The 3,264-nt window shown below is 36.9% G+C and overlaps 1 protein-coding gene across 1 annotated transcript in view; it reads right to left on the reverse strand.

The window, feature by feature from the left end:
* LOC101308592 (serine/threonine-protein kinase EDR1-like) overlaps nucleotides 1-3,264 on the reverse strand; it is a 13,049-nt gene that overhangs the window by 8,333 nt on the left and 1,452 nt on the right. The window contains exons 2-6 of the mRNA XM_004303138.1: nucleotides 2,827-3,030; nucleotides 2,253-2,441; nucleotides 1,890-2,149; nucleotides 1,656-1,775; nucleotides 1,371-1,460 (exon numbers count right to left, since the gene is read on the reverse strand). Of these exons, the coding sequence (XP_004303186.1) occupies nucleotides 1,371-1,460; nucleotides 1,656-1,775; nucleotides 1,890-2,149; nucleotides 2,253-2,441; nucleotides 2,827-3,030 (863 nt within the window). The remainder of the gene's footprint in view (nucleotides 1-1,370; nucleotides 1,461-1,655; nucleotides 1,776-1,889; nucleotides 2,150-2,252; nucleotides 2,442-2,826; nucleotides 3,031-3,264) is intronic.

Consider the following 3,264-nt stretch of genomic DNA (forward strand, 5'->3'; position numbering starts at 1 on the left):
TTTTTTTTTTCCTTTGGAGCAAAGCTTTCATCAGCTCCACGCCTGAACTTTGACTTATGGAGGAACTTTTGCTTTCCAAATCAGCCCTGCTTATTTCTATATTTTATGCCCCAGGCAAAGGTGAAATCCAAACCTCAGCCACAGTACTGAAGCATCATGCTACTCTGACAATAAATCTTTGGAAACTGCCTACCCAACCCAGCAATCCTCTCCATCTAGGATGAAGACTGTTTCATCATCTCGTCTGAGCATCTTGCTAGCATAAATTGTAGATCAGGGATAAGTATGGCACCATATATCCATGATATGACCTTCAAGTATAAGTCATTTTAATTTATATCCCATCAAATTGAATCATGGTTTCATATTTGGTGAAGAGAACTCCTACGACCCAGAAAACTACACATTACCAGGTCATTGTTAAATTCTAACTTGTTTTGTAAGATAATAAATTCTATCCCACAAGTGTCTACCTTCTCATGCCATCTAAGAAAATACATTACAAGGCAGATAACCATGGATTACTAGTTTCACTTGAAAAATTGTAAGTCATACACATACAGTCCAACGACCAGTGAGGCACACTGATTTGAAGCAACCACAAATGCTTCTGTCGCCTGTGTCATTTCTACTTACAACATCCATAGATCACTGCCAGATTCAAGGGACCTATATTTCACAATCACTACTTAGACACACTCCTTTATAACACATCAATTTTAGAGGTAGTTACAAAGCTGCAACCTTTGCAATAACTTCTACTTATTTATAGAGAGATTCTACAGCAGAAACTGTAAAATCAGCTTAGGTTCATTGATTGTTTCTTTTACAAGCATGAATTGTGCCATTTTTCATTCATTACCTATGAGTGTATGACACAGTTCCTTTGTAATTACTTTTACTTATGTATAGACATTCTACAGCAGAACCAGAAAAGGCCAGCATCACCTAATTAATCTATACCAGCTTGTATCATCTTATCTGCCTCGCATCCATTAGCATGACACTTGAACAGAATCTCATTTTCACAAGAGAACTGTATAACCAAGTTAATCCTATCATGTACTCCTAGACTGAAGGATGTATGAATGCAGATATCCTTTTTCAGGTTCTAGAAGTTATTTAAAATACAGACCAACTATGTGAACAACTCTGTAGAGTCAAGCTAAGCTCCAACATGTCAAGTACACTCATGCGGAAAAAGAAACTAAATTTTTTTTATCAAAAATAAAATGGTGGTCTTTTAACCTAGACCCACACCAAAACATGGAATCTCAAATGAAGGAAAATAAGGAGTTCTGAATCTTCAAAACTAAGAACACCAAATTTGAAGGACACAAATACAAAAACACGATGAGATTAAGAAAAACCTCGAACTAGCAGTCCGCTGTTCAGCAATGGCCTTTCTCCGGCTACGCCGCCAAAAATTTGATGGAATGTTGGGTTCACTATGTGATAAACTGAAGGATTTGGACAAATGGTGTAGTAACAAACATTTCATAGTCAGCATTCTAGAGGTTTCAAATCAAGAAGATGACCAAATAATAGTATAAAATCATGGAAAGGAGGATACAAAACACACATGATAGGGAGCTCATAGCAGAATTCATCTATGAATTACAGTTGAGCTTGTCAAGTTGGATTATGTTGATTACCTCATTCTTCTATCAAAAGCAGCTGTAGGTCGCAACATCATGTTTCGCAACGAAGGACCTGCTACATTTGAGGCAACGTCAAATCTTCCGCGGAACTGAAGGCTCTCGTCCTTTTCAGCACTACAACAAAAGGAGTATAAACTAACTACATTAATTTGTATACTTGGCCTTGCATCAATAACATCAGGCATTACAGGCTTTAAATTTTCAAGTTTAATCAGCCAGTCAGCTAACCTGTCAGGATCCACTCTCTCTGCAAATCCATATAGAGGACTATTCGGTTCTAGTGGTGAATCACAGGAGTCATTTTCTGCAGAATCACTTTCCCCTGCTGCAGATATATGGGTCATAAAGATTGCCTTGGTTGAACGGGGAATCAGCTGGCCAGGGAACCGCATTAGGTCGACCAACAGTTCAACGGAGTTCAAGACAACTATCACTGACAAATGCTTATATGAGTCCGCACACTCAATAGTCCCATCATTAGGCAAACCCTGATAAAACAAAAAAATAAAATAAAAATAAATAATAGTACTAGTGGTGAATACAAGAAATGTATCATATTTTGAATAACTGGAAGAGTTCTTTAAAACTTACCACCATTAACCTACTTTCAAGTCCTACAGTATCTGCTAGAACTTTGAACAAGATCGCTCGAGGACGGCATGAACCATTCCGTATTTGCCCCAGTAGCTGAACTCCTCTATTATCAAACATGTGGGAGGTTTCTTCCAGTGCAGCTTTTGCTGGACTTTCTGAGTTTGGCCGTTTATAAACATCGGACACCTGTGCAGGCATTCATTAGATTAAAAAAAAAAACTTGAAATTGAGAATTAAATAAGCAGCAGGGCTAATCATAAAAATAGGGTTTAAATGACTCATTTTTCACAATCATATGCTTTTAGCCTCTGTAAAGTAAGGAAAATTTATTTGGTTTAGGTGGCAAGATGGTAGCATTTTGTCCAAAACCAAATTGCAGATCAATATGTTGTCATGACTCATACCTTAATTAGGATTGCAGATGATAAAAGGTGCAACATTAAAGTAGCAGTTATTGACAATTGAAAACATTGGATGATACATAAAAAATGAAATCAAACAGAGACAAAAGGTAGCTTCAAACAAAATAAATACATATATAAACAAATAGAAAATCAAATAACTTTCTCACCAATCCAGCGATCTTTTTTATCATTGCATGTGGATTCGAGTTCAATCCTTTCACTAGTGCCGAAATCAGTTGCTTCAGCATGGACAACTTTTTGTCTTTTGCAGTATCTACAAGAATGATATCACCTTTTAAACCCTCTGCCTCCAAAGCATGAAGCTCATCAAGAGTAGGAATATCATCAAAACTCTCCTTGAGCCTTTTCTCCTGTACATTGACATATTTATTCAACTTCACTAATCAAACATCAAGTACTGGTAAACAAGTTGAGAGAAATTAATATAATGTTATCAAGAAATCCAATGAATTGGAATAATAGAATGATACATCCAAATAGCTTTTATATATATATATATATATACACACACAGTCCGTCTCAGCTACGGACGTCCGCTACCGTTTTACGGTGCGGTACTTTTCCCTCCGTTAGCCACCGGCGAG

The sequence above is a fragment of the Fragaria vesca genome, linkage group LG6 (assembly GCF_000184155.1).
Source record: "Fragaria vesca subsp. vesca linkage group LG6, FraVesHawaii_1.0, whole genome shotgun sequence".
Taxonomy (NCBI): domain Eukaryota; kingdom Viridiplantae; phylum Streptophyta; class Magnoliopsida; order Rosales; family Rosaceae; genus Fragaria; species Fragaria vesca.